This window comes from Dryobates pubescens, chromosome 5, assembly GCF_014839835.1.
Source record: "Dryobates pubescens isolate bDryPub1 chromosome 5, bDryPub1.pri, whole genome shotgun sequence".
NCBI lineage: Eukaryota > Metazoa > Chordata > Aves > Piciformes > Picidae > Dryobates > Dryobates pubescens.
This window is the reverse complement of record NC_071616.1, coordinates 18,125,494-18,146,864: the sequence shown is the minus strand read 5'-3', so window position 1 is coordinate 18,146,864 and position 21,371 is coordinate 18,125,494. Positions and strand designations below refer to the sequence as shown.

The window sequence follows — 21,371 nt, the reverse complement described above, 5'->3', positions numbered from 1 at the left end:
CGGGAAGATCAAGTTTCATCCAATTGTCGACAAGGGTGGATCATGGTCACACAGGATCAGCATCCCAGCTGCCTGACAAAGTTTCTCCCAAGCTACAATATTCTTCGCTTGTCAGCTTGGATTTAAGAAATCAATTTTCCGGGGCTTCCCATTTCACATAAATCAGAGCAGCAATGTGATAGATGGTTTGGTTTCCACATGGACTGGAATAACCTCACTGCATGAGATAAGGCTGTGGGCTTCATGCAGAAAGAGTAGTTATTGCTTTTGGTGCACATCAAAACTCCAGATCACATTAACAGTGTGTAACATTTTAGCTTAAGTAAGCTTTTTTCTCAGGAGAAGAGGGCAAGCTGTTTACATCTTGGTTTTTTGTTGTTTTTTTTCTTGGTAACAACTGTATGGGAAGGTCTGAAAGACTGGGAGGAATTCACAGGGATTGTTTTTCACATGGAGCCCGCACAAATTGATACAGAGACAAAAGAAGGGCCAATGATGGGAAAGTAAAGAAACAGCATCCTTTGGGGAGTCGATATGAAAGCATGGAACAAAATATAACATGAGAAGCGGGATAGGTTATGCACAGACTCCTGGGTGGCCATCTGTATGAGGGAGACAGACAGGCCTTGAGTAACCTAGTCTAGTTGAGAGGCATCCCTGCCCATGGCAGGGAGGATGGATTATATGATCTCTAAGGTCTCTTCCAGCCTAAGGCATTGTATGATTCTATGATGACTCTACGAAATTTGTCTCTATATAGGGTCCATGCAAGAGCCAGGCAGGTGAAGCGCCTACAGGCCTGACACCAGCTTTCCCTCCCCCTCTAACCTATCCCAGGGCTTGATTTGCAAAATAAAACCAGATTGGACCTGCAGAGTTTCAAGCCATCCTATACGGCTTCAGTCCCAAGCCCCACATTTCATACCAAAATCCGTGTTCCAAACAAGTGTTCTATACCATCCCTGAAGGAAAATCCAATAGAGTCTCAGGGAGGGTTATGCTCATTAGAGAAATCTGTTAAGATGTCAGCTGATCCTTTTGGGGTTTAAGGCAAATAAGATGTATTTTATCTCAACAAAACTACACTGCCATAGAGTAGATTTTTCTTCTTCTTAGCATGGCCAGTGCTTTTTCTAACCCCTTCTAGCCTATAGGAATGAGCTCTGCAGGATAAGTATGACTTGCCAGGAGAGAAACTATTTTGTGAATTGCAAAGTCATTCCAATTCCCTGTTCCTGGGCTAGATTCACCTCTAAACTTTTTTAAATGGCTCTTCACAATATAGCCTTTGGCAAACAAGTACCAGCCCTTGGGCTACCATCCCGAGAATGAACCTTCCAGCAGAGAATCCACCCTGCACCTTCCTGGAAACTAGCTGATACTCTGAAAATTGAAATAGTCTGTTCAAAAAACATTTACACTTTTCTACAGACATGCTTGACTTGCCAAGGACTTACCACTCCCCAGAAGCACAAGAAGATGCTAACTGCCAGAGGTACCTCAGAACCTGTCTCTGTGTCTGTGCCAGCCCACAGCAAGAGATGCCTTGCTGTAATTCCTGTTCTAACCCAATACGATGTGTGAGGTCTTCCATGTGGGTCACGGTGTGGCTTTGGAGATTCTCAGTGCTGGGACCCTTTGCAGACTGTTTGTTGGAGACTTCATCGCAAGCTGAAGTACCAAAAAAAGGGCTCATAGATCACAACTGGCAAAAGGAATCATCACAAATTACTACAACTGTCTGTTTTTTTGCACAGGGTACTGCAGGGACCCAAGCTGCAAATAGCAACATACTCACCATGGTGGGCGGGTGCTCTCTTAATGTTACTTTGGAGCTGGAGCAATGGGAGGTGGCAATCATGGAGGCAGTTTTGGGTCAGAATGTGTCAAAGGCAGGTTATTTGGAGCAGTAAGGCAAATGATGGTGCTATGAAACTGGTGGGACACAAGGATAAGGATATCTGTGCTGGGGAAGAGCCAGCACAGCTTTAGGCGAGTGAAACTGTTACTCAGAAAATCTACCACAGTCCTTGGATGAAGCCAAAGATTTGATGGACAACGAAGATCTAATGGATGTAGCAAATATGGATTTCCTAAATTCTTCATCAAAGGCTTTTGTGGAGAGTGAGAAGCCATGAAAAATTAAGTGGTTTAAAAAAAGAAACCACAAAGGCCAGACAGGGATGGTCAGCCTCCACAGCAGAGGGATGCCCAAGGGAGTTTGGTGGAGATCTGTGCAGGGGTCTGCACTGTTTGGCATCTACATCAATTATGTAGAAACAGGGGTGGGTGGGGAGGTTGTTAGTGACACCGAGCTGCTTAGAAAGGCCAATGGCAGCAAACCACAGAAGGACCTCAGGTCACTCAGTGATAAAATGACAGATGAAATTCAGTGTAGATAAATGTAAATGATGAGCCTCAGAGGAAGAACTCCTAACATCATGCACACAATGATGGGCCCTGAACGGTCACCCCACAGGAAAAGTATCCTGGGTTATAGCAAGAAGTTGGATGACAGCACCAACTCATTGCTGAGCAGCAGTCAAGAAAGCAAACGGATGGGTAAGAGTTAATAAGGAAAGAGGAAAAACTACTGCACAAATTCCTGGTTTGCTCTTTTCTTGAATACTGTGAGCAGTTCTGGTTTCTGCTCTCAACAAAGAACTAATGATTAAAGATATGGCCCATTTTCCACCTTTGTAACTGGCTAGGTTAGGACCATTCAATACAGTATTTCTATACAAACCTCAGGCTCAGGAAGTCCTGGAGCTGCAGCCTGCTGTAGGCTTGGATAGTTTATGGGAAAATATCCCTGTACACTTCTCATGCCCTTGGCTTATCATGCACCACTGGCTAGGAAAGAGAGAGTGGATGGTCTCTGTGTCCCAGGAGAGCTTTTCTTATGTTTTGCATTCATATTTTTTCAGAAAATGTCTCCTCAGGACTCCCCTTCCCACTCCCCTCTTTAAAGACATCCGTTAACCATCTAGTGATGGTTTGATCTGAAAGCTCCCAACCTGGGCAAGCAGCTGTGTAACAGTTGGCATCTGGAAGTGGATCTTCCTTATTGAAACATCTAAGCCATTTTCTTGTAATTGCCTTCTCAGAGCTTGTTTGGAGGCTGCTTATCAAGTCCCATTGTGTTGCTTTCCTGCTTGTTTTTCAAACAACTGCCTATTAAATTAAGCTCCTGTATTCAGACAGGAAAACCCAATAACCAGCTGCCCAGAGCTTCTCTGGCTAAGTAGGACACATGCAATAGTCATCCCGTAAGACAGATGAGCATCCATCCCTGAAAAGTGAAGAATGGGTAACAAGCCTGCCTGGAGGATAATCCCTGTAATGCCTTTTAACAGGAAGTATTTGGTAGGGATTGTTCATTGGATGCACAACTAAACTAGGACTTTCTCTGAGGTGAGGGAAAAAGACATGTTTCTTGTTCTAAATCTGTAAGAATATGCTTGGTGTTGTTCACTAGGCCCTATAAATGTTCTCTGAGCTCAATCCATGTGAGATCAATACTTTCTGATCTCTGGGGGTGAGTTTTTATATGTCTGCTCCAGTGAAACTTAAAAGGACACTCCTGATTCAGCTGAGAGCAGTGGAATATGGAACCCATCCTCTCACAAAAATGAAATAAAATTGATTTGGGGGGGGAAGCCTTCTCTTCTTGAGGTTATAGTCTTTCATGTTGCACAGGTGATCTGCTAAGCAGAAAAATGGGCCATTGATTTTATTTAATTTCTGTTTTGGCTGAAGACTTGCACCAAATGAACAAAACCACACTGAGCTGCTACCACTATCCTGCTCTGCTGGAGCTTATGTGAAGATTTTCATTGACTGCAGTCAGGCCTAGTTTTAGTCCAAAGGCAGAGAGAGCATTATATATTTCGTCCTTTCTTTGATAAAAGGTTTTTAGAGTATGTAGAAGACCTTCTGCAGCTCTGTGTCTGAGTTGGGAGGTTCTGCTTGAAAACAAACTGCTCTATAGGCCAGCATTACCCCGAACTGTGCTGAGCCTGATCTCGCCCCAGCATTCAGATCAGCTCCCAGCAGCTGGCAGGGGGAGGCGAAGCTTCAGCATAATGTTTCATAGCCTCAAAAGGGAAAATAAATGCATTCCCAAGGCAGGATTCAGCCCTGTCTGTGCTGGCTGGGAGCATTAGCAGAGACTCGGTGGATTTAGGCCCTCATTCTGCAAAGTCCTTAAGCTTGTAAGGAATTTGTAATTTGCTAGTAAGCAAATTCCCGTTTGCTTCAATGGCATTTAATCACATGCATATAAATGCTTTATGGTGTACAAGGGAGTTGTTCCCTGGTAGATGTGGGGTTATTTAGCCCATGTGACTGATTTCTTTTCCAATGTCTTCAGAGAAGGATAAAATTTAAGAAATAATTACAGAGCAGATTGTGAGACTTCTTGCAAAGAGCTACTGCCTCTAGTTGAAGTCTTCCTCCGGATCTGCCCTGTCCAAACACACTCTCTGCTGGGAGATACTGGGAGAGCACAGCCTCTGCCAGCCACTTCTCCTGGACAGCCAGCTGTGCTTTGCCAGGAAAAGATGACTTGGATGAGTAGCAATGAGAGAAAAAGCACTTGCAGGCATGCTGGGGCTGTAGGAAGACATCAATAATCTCAGTGCCTCGGCCAGGGTCCTTCACCCCACACTGTTCTGTGACTCCTACAGTTGCCTTCCTCCCTTCTTGCCTGCTTTCTGCATCCAGCAGAGCCGCATACTTTCCTCACCATCCATCCTCCTGGCTGTCCCCTGTGAGATGCTGCACGTGTGACCATTGTCCTGGGTTCGATCATCTCGCTTGTGCCTGGCCTGTTTTCATCAGGCTCCTGCTACACAGTTCATGACAGTGAATCCTCCTCCCCAGATACTCTGACAGATTGTGCCACCATCATCTGCTTGGTCTTGGGGGAAATGTGCTGCTCAGTGTGGGCTGAGAACATTATCTCTTCCCTCCTAGGCTCCTCAACCCTGCTAGACAACAATCCATACTTATTTGCTCACACCATTTTTCTGCCCCCTATTCCTGAAGATGACTTTTCTTGCACTGAGTTGCCTTTAAAGGTATCAGACCAAAAAAACCCCATCCTGCTTCAAAGCTGATGGAGCAAATTCTTAACAGATGAAATTTCAGGGCCCAAACATCTTCTTCACATCCAGGATTATGTATCTCCTGAGAACAGGGAAAGAGTTAAGGTGAGGGGTAGTGGCCAGGGAAGATGCAAAGCAGGAAGAAGACACAGAAGGGACAGACTGGGGGGTGTAAATCAGTGCCTCTCTCTCCAGCCCAGAGACCACTGCAGATTTACACTAGCTGTCGCTCAGGCTGACAGAAGAGGGTTTAACAGGGATGCATGCATACAGAACCTACAGGGAGAGCTGCTTTTATTTGTTCACATCTAGCAGGCGTTGAATTTATTGCCTTTGCAAAGGGGCCAGCAAAATGCCAGGGAGTCACTTAAATCTTTTGCAGGAAGTGAAGATAGGGAACTGGAATTTGCCTGGCCAGATTCTGGCTCCACCGCTTGGGTGAGTGGGCTGAAACCCACCTGGCTGTGATAGCCAGGGAATCAAGTGAGGCTGCTGCCTTGTCACTGGAACATCCTTTTCTTCAGAGCTGTAGCAGAGAGGAGAGTGAAGAAGTGCTAAGTTCTTGTGCTGAGCCTTCATCTTCTTAATGGAGCATAAAACAGTTAACCCCTAGGTCACCAGGTGGGTCCCAGCCCAATTCCACCATCCATTAGGGAGAGGAGCTTATCCAATAGGAATTAAAGAGCCCTCATCAAAATGGCTGCATTTCAGATATCTTAATCCTCCTGATTTTTTTTTTATGCAATTCCATCTTCCAAGCACCTATCTTACTTTTGGAAGATGCTTAAGCCAAATCTTGGCAGTGTTTGTCCCTAGTGACTCAGCTAAGGTTACACATGGAGGCTGTGGTCAACCTGGGAACTGCTCCCAGATACCCTGACTCCTGAGCACATTAAATCACAAGACCATCTCTGTCTTGTTTGCTATTTTGGTCACCCTGATTTGTCCTGCATCATTAAATTTTTACAGTGCCTGACTCCAGATGACTTCAAGTTTGTGACTCTTGTCTTCAGTAAGTGCAGAGCTAAGGGGTTTTGTTCCTCCCAGAACAAGGGCTGGAATGTGAAGACTCAGCGACCAGCACAAGCAGGAAAATTTCTCCCATCCCTGGATGGAGAAATGTAATTGGATGTACATGCTCCCAGTATCCTGCAAAGCATCAGTGTGACTTTTGCAGGTCCTGGTGCTGCATTCCTTTCTAATAACCAGAATTCAGAACAAATCTGAAGCAAGACTTGAATAATGATGTTACAGTCAGCAGAGCAGCAGGTCCCTTTCACATCCTTGTCAAGAGATCACAGGGCAGGCATCCTGGGTGGATGGAGTGATCTTAGGGTGGCTTCAGCCTCCTTGCTCCATTGCTGGGCACCCCTAGGGTGACGTCACCACTCTCAGATCATCTCTCTTGGCTGAGTTAATTTGCTTATGGGTTTTCCCTTGAGGGCTTCTGGTTGCTCCTCAGTTGCAATTTCTCTGCTGTGAGGATTTTTTCAGGCTCACATGCCGTTCTCCATGAAACCCAGACGCAGTCGCACCCCAGGGTCTCTATGCGTGGTGGCTTCATCAGCTCATCAGTCACTGTGTTGGGAGTGGTGCTCACGACAGGAAAGAGGAGGCCTTGCAGCCACCTCTGGCTGCTCTGGGCTGCACCTGCAGGAATAGCGCTGATGGAAAAGTTTCCTGATGGGAAGTTTTTCTCTTGTCTTCTGCTCAAGCACATAAACCCACCTTGCAATAATTTTAGGTCAATGCACAAAGTTCTGACATATCCTGATGTCCTCAGTATCTTGGTAGCCCTGGCTGGTGGTGCTTCATGGTCACAAACTCAGATTGCAGCCTTGGGAGAGCACCACAACCCTGACACAGAAGGAGTCCCTGGGAGAGCAGAGATGAGCAGCTCTCCTGTGCAGTGGAAGGGTGGGGGTAGTAGGAGATGTGGCAGGGACAGGAGCTGCCCTGCACTACCTGTCCCAGTGAGGTGGATGGAGCCTGACCATCCCCTCCCTGCCCCAAATTGCTGGTGACACAAGGGTGTTGCCAAGCTGGTGAAGAGGGAAATCAGGCTCACACCAACAGCAAGGGCTACCTCCCCAGTTGCAATTTCCTTAGTCACAACTGGATTATTAACTCCATCCTTATATTTTCCACGGGGGTGGCATGACTAAGAGCTTACTCTGAGGGCTGGTTGCTTCAAGAAACCTTTAAGGAGAGAAATGCTGATGGGTCTGTCAGGCTGTTTAAGTTTCAGGCCAAATCTGGGAAGCTGAATGGTTGCCATAAGATTGAGGTGCTGGCTGATATACATGACAGAGCCAGTCCAGGGTATGTAGGATGAAGTGGGCTGCCCCAAGCATCCTCCATGGCACTGTCACTAGGAGGGAATGGACATGCATACTCCACTATCTCTGAAACACCACAGTCCCTCGTAAGATTATATCTTGGACATAGACTTGCCTTGGAGAAGAACCTCCAGCTCCTATAGAAAGATCTCACATCTCTCTCTGTTCTAATCTGTGGTGAGCTGTAGATGAGATCAAGTGTTGGGAGCATTTTCACACCTCCCAAAATGCCTGGCCTATACAACAGAAATGATGAGCACAGGTTGCAGGCTTCAGGGCTCAAACACACACCAGGTCTTGCATGTCTCCCACAGCTCCCATCTGTGGCTAAAGCAGCAGCTTGTTCTTCTAGCTCCAGCCTCCCTGCAGCTGGAGGTGGGAGGTAGCAACGCCCCAACTTCCTCTGGGCCTGCTGCAGTCAGAGTCTCTCCACAGACCCTGGGGTAATTCCGCTCACCGTGCAGACCTAGGAAGGCAAGGAAGGGGGAAGAACTTTCCCACTTGGGCTGAGATGATGGGAACAAAACCTCATTTCCCCAGCACAGACTGCTGAGGTGGTGGGAACATGAGCTCAGCCCCTAGGCAATTTAATGGGCTTTAAAAAAAACCCCTTTGTATCAGATCCATTCTTCTTCCCAAAGCTTGCTGGCTCTGCTCCAAGGGGAAACCTTTGATTCTGCAAATACACCACAATTATCATCCTGAGGAGTCTCAGCTATGGGGCTCCCTGACTCCGAAAGATCAGCAGGATGCCAGAGAGGTGCTTAAATAATTTCATCCTAAGAAAGCATTGGGCTGTAAGAGCTTCCCTGTTGCTCAGAAAAAGCCAACCCTCTCCCAACAGTTTGGCTCCATTTTTCCTCCAATGATACCATCACTAGTGGCAGGACAGGCAGTGCTGTGGAAACCAGGCCACAGGGTTCCCAGTGATTTCATCAGCCCCGAGACCAGGGCTTGCAGTGATTTATGAGCTTGCGAGAATCTTGCCACAGAGTTATCTCCTCATCTCCACTTTTTATCACTGTGCAGATAGGGATTCAGCCATAGAGCTCTTCTGGGTACCATAGCAAGCTCCATCTGTTTGACAGTTGCAAATAGTTTTCTCCAGCATTTCACAGGTCCATGTGCATAGGGTGCCCTTGCCAACATCATCATCACCCAGCACCAAGAAGCTTGGCTTGGCCTGAGGGAACCCAAAACCAAAGCTTGCCAAGCATAGCACCTACTCCCTGACTCCTATCCCTTGCTCGTAACTCCCTTTAAGCTCTCTCCATCTCCTCAAGTTAGGTTTTGATGGCATTTGCATAATTTTTTTTCCCAAAATATTTTTATTTTCTCCAGATTATACAAATCCTTCTGCAGTGCTCTCCACTCCAAGGCTGGGCTTTTTGAAGGGAATTTAGAGCAGTTGTCTACTCTTCTTTCCATCAAGAGCCCAATGCTTCTTTCCTTGTCAAAATTCCCCTTTAAAGCAGGTTGTCAGTATTTTTCTGCAGCTGTTTTTCCTAGCAGTATAAATAAAGCTTTCAAGTTATAACTCATTGATGTGAGGCCAGATTCAGAGGCTGTCAGTTCCTTTGTGTATCCTCAACTTGTCTGGGGGTGTTTGGCTTTAATTTGGGATGGCTGCTTGCTTCTGGGGCTTGCTGCAAAGCTGTGCATTTAGCAGACCTCTCTTGCCATCTTCTCCTGCTTGCCAGTGATTTTTAAGCTCACAACACCACTGAACCCAGCCCCCACAAGTCCCTTGTCCTGTGCCTCCCTTTATGCAAAGGCAAAGGGTTTTGCAAGCAGGAATTTGCTCTGGCCACAGGATCACCCTCCCTTTACCGTCACAAGAGTTCCAGGGAAAGGTGCCCTTCACTCCAGCTAAGCAGCCACAACCAGTGTCCTTTCCAAGCTGCAGTCAGAGCCCTCAAGGCCCTGGGACACAAATGGAGTTTCTTCCTCATGGAAATTAATTATATGGGAAAGGCTGCTCCCCTTTGGCGACAAACTGTTATCACCAGCAGAGCGTTCAGCAGAGGCTGAAAAGGGGCCTGAAATGAAGCAGTGACTCCTCCCCATCCCCATCCTTTCTCCATGTGCTCCTCCCAGTCCTGTGCCACTCGCTTGGTCATGCTGGCATGGCCAAGCCAGCCAGTTCCCCAGATCAGCCCAAGATGAAGGGTATGGGAGCACAGAAGGCTGAGCCAGCAGTCACCAGGAGAAATGTGAAATCACAGCTTGAGCACCAACACAGCTCATCCCAGAAAGCCATAGGCAAGCAACAGGCTGAGACCTAAAATCCACTCCTATACTTTCTCAACCACTGCTGCTTACTTAGAATGCTCCAGGCATGATTCAACACTCATTATCTTCATTGTGCTGGAGATTATGCTGCAATCTTTCCAGATAATGGCTTTATTAGATCTGTATTATTTCTACATTATTTATTTACACCAGGTCTAGAACACTCTAAGCTTTCACTAGCAAAGATCCTGAGTAGAAGGAGCTATCTGGGGCCAAAAGTGCTCCTGCTGAAGAGATCTCTTTGGCTGAAGGAAGATGTCCATTTTATAGATGCCCTGCCAGATGCTAATAGCAATCGAATTTATTTCCTATGGCTTCAGCTCAGGCAATGGGTTGTTGTGTCCCTTTACCTGCTGCCAGGGCTGCTCCTGGCCAAGGGACAACCAACACCCATGGTGCAGTTACTGGGGGCTCTTTCTGGGACCCCCATAACCCCTCTGCCTCCAGCCATCCATCCTGCTTCAGCACAGAGTGTCAACAACTATATTTTGGCTCAAAGAATCTTGGACTCTTCTCCACTTCTCCTGAAGCAAGGTCTGGAAAACAAATTAGACTCCACTAATCATTCTTTTAATTGCCTGGGCTCCTGGCTTTGGCCTTGCTCATCAGCAAAGGTGACACACGAGCACTGCAAGCCAGGGGCAGCCCAGTGTACCAATCCTGGGTACAAAGACTGGTTTGAGTCAGCACTGGGAAGGGCTGCCTGGGAGGTTCTGGTGTATACACTGCCAAAATTACCCAGCCCAGGTTTTCCTCTGACTTGGCATCACTGTGGAGGATGACAGCAGGAGATGACAGCTGGTGAGTATCCATTCACCTTTGCCCTATCATTGACAACCTCAGCATGAAAACCAGGAGCTGACAACTGAATCTTTGGACAACCAGCTGCTCTCTGGGATGCAAGGGGCTTTTTTTCTGGCATGGGGTACTCAACTTTCTCTAAGTGACTCCCTTTGGCATCAGGGGTGCCAAGCGTGCTATTGGATCACACCTCCAAGTATGGATTAAAGGAGCCAACATTAGGCTGACTGGTTTCTTTGGCTCTGCCTATCAGCTCTTGGTACCAATTGCTTCTGACACTGAGTACTGCCCCACACAGCATGACACACTCTCTGGGAAGGATGCTCCAGGAATGTCCTACCACCAACCTGAGTTAAACTAGTGAAGAAGCAGAGGTGTAAACAAGTGCTTCATGCATGTTCTTGACAGCCCCAAATGCCCCTCTTCTTCCCTGTTCACGCCTGGAGGTAGGATTTCCCCTTGGGGAGTGAATGCTTGAAATGTACCCATGACACAGGCACTGTGGCTCCAACAAACCTGGCAGATACTGTGGGCTAGCCTGCATGTGTATTTCTTTGCTATTCCAAACAGTCTCTCTTGGAAGGGCTTGGACTGGAGGCAGTATACAAAAGCTGACGTTGTTTTTATTGGGCTACCGTCCATCTGCTTAAAACAGATGCCCTGAGCAATTCTGCTGGCAGGAATGAGAGGTGAAGAGATTCCTTTGGATGTGCTCAGAAAATGTTTCTGCATCCAAGACTCCTTTTAGAGATGTTTGACATCATCCATCTTTCAAGATCCTCATGTCTCTGTGGTTTAGTACAAACACTCAGCTTCAGAGGCAGGGAGGGTGAGTGGGGCAGGCAGTGCAGTTACAAGATGTCCTCGTCAGAAGTGGTGCAATTTGTAGCTGCATGGAAACACCCTAGCAGAGAAAAAGGGGACTGGGGAGTCACACCTCTCTGTTCCCAGCCCAGAGCATCCTGTCATCCCCACAGCTCTGCCCATTGCTTTGGGAGCACAGGGACAAAGCTCTAATGGAGCTACAATAGAAACCATGCTCATTTATCTTTTCTTGCTCTCTGTACTCCATATCAACGAGAGTGCCTGGTAGCAAGCTCTGGGTAATATCCCCAGGACTGTTCCTCTTTAAAAGCCCAGCTTCAGCTTTTAGGAAATGCCAGCAACCTATTGCCCCAGTGCTGTCTCTAACTAAAGCTCTAGTTGGCTCAGAAAGGATGACTTGACTGGTACTTTCTTCTGAACCACAGGACCAGAGTGGGTCAGTGTGAGAGGAGGGACCCGGACATCACTCCCTGCACTGCGCCTCCAACTCAGCTTCATTCTAAGTGAAAAGTTCGTAAACTGGACATTCAACTTACTATGGCTTTACACAAGGCTGTCCACAGCCATGGCTGCCAGGGAACTATCAGATGGTCTTGTGGCTCTGCAGAGAAACCATGAGTCTAAGGGAAGGGTTCTTGATTGCATTTTGGCCCTGGGAAGTTATGTTGGACAAATTGCTGTATAATCACTGTGCAATCCAGCCTGCAGAATGATCCTGCTGCTTTGGAGCCTCGTATTTGATCTCCTTTGTCCCTGTGAATGTGTCCAAGACCACAGCAGCCTCTGCTTGCAGAATGGTTCTTATTGTTCTCTTTGTTCATGTGTCTGGGCTGTTCCTCAGCCTCCTCTCTCCTTCATGCAAAGAGACAAACTCTGCGTGGTGAAAAAGTATCTTTACAGCTTGACTCTAAAGATGAGCTCAGCCACAAAAAAAAGAAAGAGTATGTAGTTTGCTGAATATTACATCTTTCTGTGATCCAGGTGACAGGTGGTGACAGGTACCCGGAGCTCACATGGCAGATTAGCCGCTTTTAACGTCAACCAGGATCTACTCACTCATGCCCACCAGAAGCTGCTTTGTGCTAATGCTAATACCATTGGATTGGGCATTTTGGCTGATCTATCAGTTCCTCCTAAAGTGCAGACCCTTTTTGTTTGAATAAATCCACAATAACACCATAAATCAGCTTGGAAGAGAAACAAATAATCTGAGGGACATGAGAAATATAGCGCTGCATTTCAATTCTTTTTCCCGCTCTTTTGGATACAAAAGCTTTTACATGCCTTCATGCTAAAACACATCTAGAATCTACATAGATTTTAAAAGTTCTTAACTTACAGACACTTTCTTGTGAGCATGGAACTGAAGTCTGTGCTTTTTGAAACCAAGCCTCCAGCTTTGCCAAAAAAAAACCCAACCCACAGTCCCTCCAATTTCTCGATCAGCCCTTTCCACTTCTCATTTTGGACTGGTGTGCAACACTTCATCCTAACACTATCGGCACAAACTCTATACTCTGTTGAGTGTACAGTTTCAAAGCAAAACCTCAAACAAACCTCAGCTTGCTCTGAAAACCCATCTTCTCTTAATCCTCTTCGTGAAGAACCTGTAGGAAGATGTCAGATTAAACAAATGAGAACTCTGGCACAGGTGGGTTAGAGTAGGCTGAAGGAGTCATCAAAGTTACAACTCGAGATGGCTAATCTGTTAGTGAGTACCAAGCAGATTATTTTTACTTTCCGTTTTCAAAATAAGAGAATGAGATTATTGGTTGGGCCTTGAGGCAGGATGCCTCATCAGCGGTGGTAAAACAAAGGTGATGTGGAGCTTACTGGTACACAGAGCAAGGTGTACCATTAAGCCTGAGTCACCACTTCCACCAGGAGCAGGATTCAAGGATGGTGCAGTAAGGCTGTGCATGCACCAGAGCTGCTCACTGCCACGGGGCCAGGTGCCATCAGCGCCTGCTGAAGGCCTTGATCATGCGCTGGCTGAGGCATGCACAACTGGTGAGACAGGTTGGAAACTGCCGGCTCAAGGCTGGATGTGCGCTTTGGCTTTCCCATCTGCCTTGCTGGGAATTGCTCTTTAGACTTGTGTGGGTTGGAAAACAGAGATTTTTATTACTCTTTTAGGTCTTGTTACTTTTTTTGCACTGAATTAAACAGGGGAAATCACTGCTGTTCAAGTCTCACAGATATGCAGTGCTGTTATCTCATTCCCCAAATCATGAGGTTTTTCACTGCTTCGTGTTTTGGGTTTTGTTTGTTTGTTTGTAAGTAACAGAAGTTGGCTCTCTTGGGGTTTTGTGCTTTCTGGATATGCCTTGGCTTTTTCCCCTGCACATATAGCAGCAGAAGCAACCTCTTCTGCAAAAGTTAGAACCTGTAACATAATTACCTAACTCCAGAAACAGGAATTTATAAAAAAACTCACTTCCTAAAGACCCAAATTAAACCTCTGGACATGGGCAGTATAGGTGAGAGCAGTCGTTTTGGTGCACAGGGGCCAAGCTCTTTCTGACCTGATCTCACTGCTTTTAGCAGAGAACTCTTTGTCACTGACATTGCTGGGCATCTTATATTTGATCTGCAAACTGAGGAGGGGAAAAAATGCACAAAAGCAACTGATTTTCAGAGTGGCCTCTCCTCTGCCTTGTGTCAAAGCTTCTTCCCACACTGCAGAAAGCAGCATAACCCTCCAAATGTTGCACTTCTGTTTTCAAGTGATGCCAAGGTGAACTGTCCTCCAAGGTAACATGGTTTGCACATTGCCCACCCAGTTTTTCACACACTTGTCTGCCAGAGAGGAAGAGCTGGTGCTGCATTCCCCAAACTAGTTGCTGGAACAGGAGCACCAAAGCAAGGGAAAGTCCTCAGCAGAGGGACAACGGAACAACAACCACTGTCTGGCTAAGCCTCGAGTGTCCCTTCAGTCTGTTCAGCTCACAGAGCAAGAGCAAAGAACCAACCTCCTTTCCTTTCGCGCCTTTGCCTTCCCATATCAAACCTCCGCTGATGGAGGTGGGGGAAGGGGGGTTTGGAGCACCCCGTAACATGTATTCACTGAAAATATACATAATCGGTATACTCCCAAATACTCCTTTCTTGTATACCACCCACACAAAACATTTACTTTGGCCTACCGGGTACAATGGTGCCCCGAGGGAAGCTGAATTAAGCCCTGGTGATTAGTTACAGTGCATAGCACTTCCCAAAGACAATCACTGTGATTTATGACTGCTGACATGACAAAAGATTTTGTCTGGTAGTGAGGAGTGATGGCTGGTGTCCCTCTAAATGCTTATCATTTCTGTCAGCTTAATTGAATCCTGTTAACAGATGCAACGAAACCGAGAAACTTTTCTCCTGCTAGCAGTCCTCATTGGGGCAGCAAAGCCTGGTGTTGGCCTCATTTCCCTGTTCTCAGTATTTTCCTTTGAAGTCAGAAGGCGCAGAAATGACCTTCCTAAAATAGATAACCTACAGAAGCACCATATTGTTCATGCATTTGATGCTGGGACACCTGGCAGGAGAGCGGCCTCCTAGGATGTGTGCTAAGAGAGGACTCTCAGAGAGTTGCTGCAGTTTTCCACCATGGATTGATAAGAGATGATTCCCGCCAGCCTCGCAGCATGTGCAAGGGATGTTTGCGGTCCCGGCGGTTCCCGATGTGTCCTTCAGTCAATACTCAGAGAACCTGAGTTTAAGTCCAACTCAGAGCCTTGCCCTCCTCTTGAGGATTTTGAAGCTCTTTGGATCAGTTGAGCAAAAATCTAGATAACTGTGACAGCAAGGGTATGCCTTGCAAGGCATTTTGGGAGCGGCTTCTCTTATGTTGAAGAGCTCTGGCAGACGGTGTGGAGGAAGCCAGGCATTTCTGGCAGGCAACTGGGATCTGTGCAGGAGATCCCACCCGCTTTGAGTAGCCTGAGTGCTGCGAGAGGGCAACTTTTGCTCAGCACCCAAGAGAGCAGCAAACCCACCGGAGTCAGGTGGAGGGATAAAGCTAATTACTTCAAATCTGCTGTGTGCAGGAAGAGGCTAAAATGTCGGAGACAGTTTTAACCAGGGTTCCTCCATAGCAGCAATGGAAGCCTCTGTCCCAGAGTGACTTTTAGGAAAGGTTGTTATGCGTACAGCAGGTCCTCTTGCAGCAGCTGAGCTGGGCTAGTCTCTCATCCAGCTTTGTGCACCAGGGTGGTATCTTTTTCTCAGGAAACCGTGGAACTGGGTAGAATTTAAATTATACCCCAGAGAAGCTGGCTCACTCCTCCAGTGGAGGGCATAATGAAGGAGTTGGGATTCCAGTTATAGCTCAGCCCAGCAGATGTAGCTGATTTTGAAGATGATAAAAATACAGCCTTGTCTCAGGAATGCTGCAGAACTGAGGCATGTGGAGGGGGGGGGTTCTTTTTCAGAGCAGTTCTTTAACTCTGGCCATACTGTGCAACAGTTGTGCCTATTGGAAAACCAATATTTACAGAGCAAACAGAGATGGGACGTGGGCTGAGTGCCATCCAAACAGGTAGCAGGACTTGCTCTGTCAAATGCCCACACCTCAAACTGTGGAAAATGTTACTATTCTCTCTTTTGGGATAGGAGCAGTTTTTCATTACCAGTGATGTGTTCTGTTTTATTTTTACTTGCTTCTCAAGGCCTGCTCGCAACACAGGAGATAGCCACTGAAATACCGGAAGCTACACTGTATACTCTTCTATGCTACTCATGACTCCCCTCTTCTGATCAGAATTAAAGGTCTGATGCAGAGAATTAGCCATCCCTCAAATAAAAGCAATTTTTCTCAGAAAGTAATCAGAACTGACACTCTAAATATAATGAACTTTCAGCACAACTTGAGCTCCTACTTGACCTCAATCTGTGTATCAGAGACGTCCTCAGGGTTCCTGCAACACTACTACCTACAGAGACCTTCCGAGGAAGCAAGCACTGCCCTGGAAGGGGCGTGCCACTGCTGGGGTGGGGCTCAGAGGGGACAAACACAAACCCAGCTATGTGGGCTTGGTATCTTGCTGGTCCACAAGGCACTGCTAACAGAGGAATGTGCTGCAGGTAGAGCAGCACGGCTGTTCTCTCTTTACCTGGATACCATGTTGACTCCACGTCCTCCTGTTTTGCAACAAGACTCGTGAAGCTGGCTATGAAACACTGCCTAACACTGCATTTCCTCCTCTTGCAGAAGCAGCTCACAGCTGTACAAACCCCATTCTCTCTGTAATCTCTATTTACACAGTACAGTGATAAAGAAATTCCTCAACAATCACTTAGTCGCTCTGTGGGCTGACACCCACCATCTTCACTCAGCCCAGCTCAAGGCAGCACAACATGCAAACCCACCGCATTGCTGTGTGGAGTAGGGAGGGACCGTGACATGAAATAAGATCTGCACCAAAGTCTTTTCCTAAGTGTGATGAGTGAGCAGCCCAGTGTGCTGAAAATGTCCTCCTCCAAACAGGTAGGATGATGATGAGAGGAAAGGCAGTCCCACCTTCTGGAAGTCAACATGTGATTGAAGCTCTTGCCAATTTTCACCACATGATTTGAACCAAGACTCCTGCTTTTGTGTGGGTTTCTGCTGTAAATTCTGCTGGTTGACAGCAGCAGTAGGGTGCCACTAGCAGACGTCCCATCCCCAATGCAAATTGGCCAGCTCGTGAAAGTGAGCTCTGAGTGAAAAACTGGAGTCCTGACACTACTTTTAAACAGGCACCATGACCAGGAATCGACACCTCTCTTTTTCCAAAAGGGGAATCAGCACGGAGATCTGGAAAGCAGGAGAAAATGCATAAACAAATATCATGGGCTGAAATTGTAACGCACACTCATTTGACGCTTGAGATGCTAGAGCACTTCCACTGAGCAATCCCACACTGTCAGCAGCTGTTGGTCCCGCAGGTTGCATTTCCCAGTGATGTTAACAGGAACTGCAGAGTCCCTGGTAATTTCAGTCAGCAGTGGAAGTCCTAGGTGTAGCAATTTTTACCTGTCCTCTTCCTCCTATATTCAGGTCTACTAGTGACACAAGAATGGAAAGGAGAGCCTGAACACTGCAAGTCCAAACCCAAACCATGTAGTTATAACTGCCAAATGAATGATACTTTTTTTGTCAGAAGTCTTATTTGCTTTGTCTGCCTGAATCAAGAAGACTGCATCTCAAAGCTGTCATTCTCAAACGTCAACATATTGCACTGTGTCCCCTGCTGCCCCCAGGGGGATTTGGTATTTACTCAAAGGATCGATCCTTCCATGCAGATGGACAGTAATAATGATGGAAGGAAAAACAGAGGCAGGACCACAGAGGTAGGACCCCGCAGTAGAGAGGAGGCAAGCGTGGAGACTTTGATACAGAGAAAGGAGACGGTGACTGCAAGCAGGACCTGAAGAAAGGGAGGGATGGAGGCAGGGTACCACTCAGGGCATGCTTATGATGAGTGCAATGAACTAAGTCCACCCTGTGGCAGTGAGGAACTCTCTAGTGTATACAGGCAGTATCGCTTGGCCATCTTACACATTCCCCGGATTTCAGGAGACTAGCTCTCGGGTTATGGAAAAACACAACAGATTCTCCCCACAACAGATATGGAAGAGAACAGCTATCTGCAGAAGGCCCTGCACCCTTGCAGGTTATCTTCCACTCCTGCCACACCATGTAGGATCCCATGATGAACTGATAGCAGGCAAGCAGCTACCTGACCTCCTGGCGCAGGGGACAAAGTGGGAGAATGTGGGACACAGAAAGGGAAGGGAAATCCCTGGGCAGCAGCCCTCTGCCAGGAGCAGCAGCATCCTCCTCTCAAGACCACAGTGGCTACAAAGATGCCTGTGCTTAGTGCAGGGGGCTTGCACCAGATGACCTTTCAAGGTCCCTTCCAACCCAATGCCTGCTATGAGTCTCTGATCCTGTGATCCTACGATTCTATGAATCTTGGATTTTTGCCCTGCTTTCCCTTCACACTGGTGCAAGCATGGTGACAACATTCCTTGGGCCCTGAGACCCTTGTCTTCACCAGGTTTGGATGGATAATCTGACCATACCAGAGATTCTCCAGTGAGCTGGTACTGCAGAAGTGTCCATTCAAGCCATGGAGAAGAGGGTGCTCTAGCAGCTGGGGGAGCTCCCCACTGAGAAATCTCCACCCGCCTGGTGAAAGCACCGAGAGCACAGCCATGACCAGAAGCACAGAGGCCTGTCCTGCCGGGGGGGGTGGTACATTGTGGGTCTCAGGGCTTGGTGGCCCGGGGCAGCTGTGACTTGCTGAGCCAGGCTGGGGTGGAGGGCCGGAGCTGGTCATCGGGCACAGCTGCGATGTGCTGTGGCATTTGTGACGTCACAGGGGATGGGTGGGCAGGGGAGTTTGTGATGTCGTAGGGGATGGGTAGGCAGGGGAGTTTGTGACATCGTAGAGGATGGGTGGGCAGGGGATGCTATAAACGTGCCAGAAGGCAGTGTTGCCCCCAGCTTGGTGTGGACCAGCAGTAAGTGCGGATGTGGAGGGAGGTTGGGGGGGATGAGGGCAGGGGAAGAAACACAGGTCCCTGGGGTTGGGTTCTTACCCTGCATCGAGGGCAAAGCTACTGGAGAGCAGCATGGTCGGGGCACAGTGCCACTGGCACCGGGGCTGGGTGCAGGCCTTGCAGCCTCCCAGCTGCCTGGCCCCACTCTTCACTGCCCCTAGCTCCCTGTGGCTCCCATGCCCACCTCCATCATCTCCAGGTAGGGGAGGCTATAAATGTGCCACAGGCAGCATTGCCCCAGTTTGGCCTGGAGCAGTAGTAACTGCAGGTGTGGGGGAAGGCTGGGCTGGATGAGGGCTGGGTCAAAAACACAGGTCCCTTGTAAGTGTTGGGTTGTTAACCTGCATTGAGGGCAAGGCCATGCCCACCCCCATCATCTCTAGGTCCCTCACTCCCAGCCCCACTGAACCCCTTCTCTCTCTCTCTCTCTCCTTTGCAGGCCATGGCTGCCATGGTCGTCGTACATGGCTTGTCATCTGTACTGCAATCCCTCATTCTGGGGGCAAAAAAAGTTGGTTATGAGCTGGATGAGTACACAAAGGAGCATATGAAGCAGCGTGAGGAGATGCTGAGCAGGAAGATGGCTCATCTGCTGAGAGAGGTGGAGGAACTGGAGCAGAGGAGCCAGCAGCAGGGCAGTGTTGCCTGGACAACAATGCTCTTAGCTGCCTTGCAGCAGTGGCAGTTCTGGGCCATTGCCGGCTTCCTTCTCCTGCTCTTGGTGCTCTGCTGGAGGCTCAAGAAATGGAGCCGTGAGCCAGCCAGCAGCAGAGAGAAAGAGCATTGTGGCAGCTACCCAGAGCCTGGGCAAGAAGAAGAGGAGCTGGAAGAGGAAGAAGAGGAGCTGCAGAAGGAAGAAGTTGATGGAGAAGATCCTGATGAGGTGAAGCATACGGACAGGCTGCTGGCTAAGCACATCCACTGGCCAGTGCAGGAGCTGTCCTGCAGAAGCTGGCTGGTGAAGGAGCTGGTGGAGGAAGTCATCCAGGTGTACCAAGAGCTCTCCTCAGATACTCATTTCCCAGTGATGCAGCCACCCATTGGGATAGGCAGCACCTACGAAGGTTGGAGTCATCATGGGGATGATGCTGTCTACCGCCTGCTGGTGCCACTGAAAGCCGGTCGTGGCCACTCCTTCTGCTTGAAAGAGAGCATCGAGGAGCAGAGGCCAAAGAGGACTTTCCGGGCCAAAGTGCAACTGAAGTGCACCTGCACAACAGAAGAACCGGCGGAGAACATGCCATGCTTCCTCCACCATCCTGACAAGAGGCAGAGGAGACATCGGTGGGAACACCTCCTCAGCGTGCTCTGCACCAGCTCCTACCTAGATGTGCACAAAATCGTCGCCTGGTTCCAGGACTTCGTGAGATCGATCTGGGGCGTGAGGCCTAAGATGTGTCACTACCATCTGAAGATGCTGCCCTCCCCACGCTCCTGCAAGCTGCAGCTGACAGATAGCCTGGGGAGAACCTTTGTCACTGAGCTGATATTTGGGCTGCAGCAAGGTGACTCGGACATCTTCCTGTGCAGCCGCAGTAGAGAGGCCACCTTGACCACGAGCACGACATGGTCAGCGAGCTGTGCTGTGGCAGAGGCAAAGTCCTTCCAGCATGTCGCCAGGCAGGTGCCACGTGGCAGCTACCACCTGAAGTGCCTGCGTGTCTGCACCCAAATCCTGGCAGGCACAGGCTTTTCAAGTGCTGCCATGAAGGCCCTTGTGATGCACCTCCTGACCACCACACCCCTGTCAGGCTGGTGCAGGGGAGCTTTTGTGGAACGGCTCAAGGACATCATGCAGTACCTGCACTGCTGCCTGGAAAGGAAACATCTCCACCACTTCTTCCTTGGCAATGACAACGTGCCTGAGGAGATAAGCTTGCCCGCTGCCTATGAAATGGCTGAGCCTCTCAATCTTTTCCAGGGCCTGGCACAGAATCCAGCATGTGAGACCAAGTCCAGCTCAGGATGTTGGACAGTAGGAGGCAACCATGCTTGCAACGTCCCCACCCCACATCTCCATGCTTCAAAGGGGACACATTACAGGTGGGGTTGCTATAAATGCGCCAGCTGGCATCATTGCCACAGTATTGCCTGGGCCAGCAGTGAGGGCTGCAACAGGGTGTGGGAAGAAGTGCAGGTCCCTGGGTTTGGTTTCTCACACTGCATAAAGGGCCTAGACCCTTTCAAGAGCAGCTTGGGAAGGGGCAGGGTGTGAAGACATGGGCTGGGCAGGGCTGGGATGGGCACAGGCTCTGCTGCCTCCCAGCTGCCTGGCCCCTTCTCCCTGCTCCTAGCTAATGTGGCTCACGTGCCCACCCCCATCATCTCCAGGTCCCTCGTTCCCAGCCCCACGGAACCCCTTCACTCTCTCCCTTGCAGGCAGTGGCTGCCGTGGTTGCCACACACGTCTTGGCATCCGTTCTTAAATCCCTCATTTGGGAGTACAAAACCTTGGATGTGAACTGGATGA

General features: G+C 48.5%; 1 protein-coding gene across 1 annotated transcript; it reads left to right on the top strand.

Annotated features, from left to right (window-relative positions):
• Positions 1-1,433: 1,433 nt before the first annotated feature.
• LOC128897257 (inositol 1,4,5-trisphosphate receptor-interacting protein-like 1) lies at positions 1,434-21,327 on the top strand. The gene is made up of 5 exons (XM_054162159.1): positions 1,434-1,495; positions 2,480-2,562; positions 18,040-18,110; positions 19,341-20,844; positions 21,281-21,327. The coding sequence occupies exons 1-5, from the start codon at positions 1,434-1,436 to the stop codon at positions 21,325-21,327; spliced, it is 1,767 nt and encodes a 588-aa protein (XP_054018134.1).
• Positions 21,328-21,371: the final 44 nt, after the last annotated feature.

Bases quoted from the DNA above. Each gene is read 5' to 3' on its own strand.
- LOC128897257 (XM_054162159.1), top strand. From the start codon at position 1,434: ATGCTTGACTTGCCAAGGACTTACCACTCCCCAGAAGCACAAGAAGAT. The intron at 2,563-18,039 runs GTAAGAGTTAAT...CACACCATGTAG, and splicing joins TCAAGAAAGCAAACGGATGG to GATCCCATGATGAACTGATA. The intron at 18,111-19,340 runs GTGGGACACAGA...TCTCCTTTGCAG, and splicing joins AGGGGACAAAGTGGGAGAAT to GCCATGGCTGCCATGGTCGT.